The 1,052-nt window shown below is 55.3% G+C and overlaps 2 protein-coding genes across 2 annotated transcripts; both read right to left on the reverse strand.

The window, feature by feature from the left end:
* Positions 1 to 263: 263 nt before the first annotated feature.
* PPTG_07399 (hypothetical protein) lies at positions 264 to 548 on the reverse strand (the record flags this gene model as incomplete). The annotated part of the gene is made up of 1 exon (XM_008901576.1): positions 264 to 548. One exon carries the CDS (start codon positions 546 to 548, stop codon positions 264 to 266), a length of 285 nt encoding a protein of 94 aa, XP_008899824.1.
* A 60-nt stretch (positions 549 to 608) lies between these two features.
* On the reverse strand, positions 609 to 1,007 carry PPTG_07400 (hypothetical protein; the record flags this gene model as incomplete). Its single annotated transcript, XM_008901577.1, has 1 exon — positions 609 to 1,007. The coding sequence occupies one exon, from the start codon at positions 1,005 to 1,007 to the stop codon at positions 609 to 611; it is 399 nt and encodes a 132-aa protein (XP_008899825.1).
* Between the last annotated feature and the right edge of the window lie 45 nt (positions 1,008 to 1,052).

Genomic DNA, 1,052 nt, shown 5'->3' on the forward strand with positions numbered 1-1,052 from the left:
TAAGAGGCTGATGAGTCGCCGCTTGGACGGTTGCCATCCGATACAATCGTGGTTTCCCTCGTCATTGTACTTGATGCGTCATCTCCAACATCAGACACCAGCTGAACCCACGTTGCTGTGTTCATCACCTCCGTTAAACCTTGTCGTTCCTGTGGGCGTCTAACCGACCCCTCGTCGGCATCGCTACCGTCACCATTGCTTGCTGAACCGCCATCCGACGAGTCTCCGGAGAGTCGGACCTCGAACACGCCTTCGTCTGTCACTCATGAGTCCAGACGACCTTCATCGCACTCTTGTTGCTCCAAAATTTTCTCCCAACGCTCGGCACATGTCAGACGATCTGTCGATACGTCCAACGCGTCTTCAGGCGGCCTCTTCATAACTCCGACGGATGTCGGATACGCTCGTCGCTCAACCGATGGAGGTTGGGTCACCAGCCATTGTTTGTAGAGTTCGCACTCTCGTTGCTCCAAAATCTTCTCCCAACGCTCGGCACATGTCAGACGATCCGTCGATACGTCCAACGCGTCTTCAGGCGACCTCTTCATAACTCCGACGGGTGTCGGATAGGCTCGTCGCTCAACCGATGGAGGTAGGGTCGCCAGCCATTATTCGTAGAGTTCACACTCTCGTCTGAACAACTGTCGGTCGCGACAGATCTCGTAGGCAAGCACTTGCCAGTCTTTGTACTTCTTGGAGTCCAAGCGCACGTAGCCCTCGCCTCGCGGCAGATCTCCGACCGGAACCAGCATGACCAGTCTATCGAACGCTGGAACGTACGCTGTCCGTTCCGAGACGTTCGTCAGTCTGACACGCACTGGCCGGCCACGGCGAAACCTAGTCACGGACGGGATGACCTTTTCTGTACGTCGAACCCACCGTACACGTTGTTCCAGTCTCGCCGCTCGTTTCGCTAGTCGATACTCGCGAGACTCGTGGCCAGGTATGTTTAGAGCTTCGGACGGTCCAGCATTGACGTGTGCACTGTACTCCATACTATCCACCATATTCTTCGACTTGATCAGCGGGATGCACACTTTATTTGGGAGCTG

Source organism: Phytophthora parasitica (genome assembly GCF_000247585.1).
Source record: "Phytophthora parasitica INRA-310 unplaced genomic scaffold supercont2.11, whole genome shotgun sequence".
Classification (NCBI taxonomy): Eukaryota; Oomycota; class Peronosporomycetes; order Peronosporales; family Peronosporaceae; genus Phytophthora; species Phytophthora nicotianae.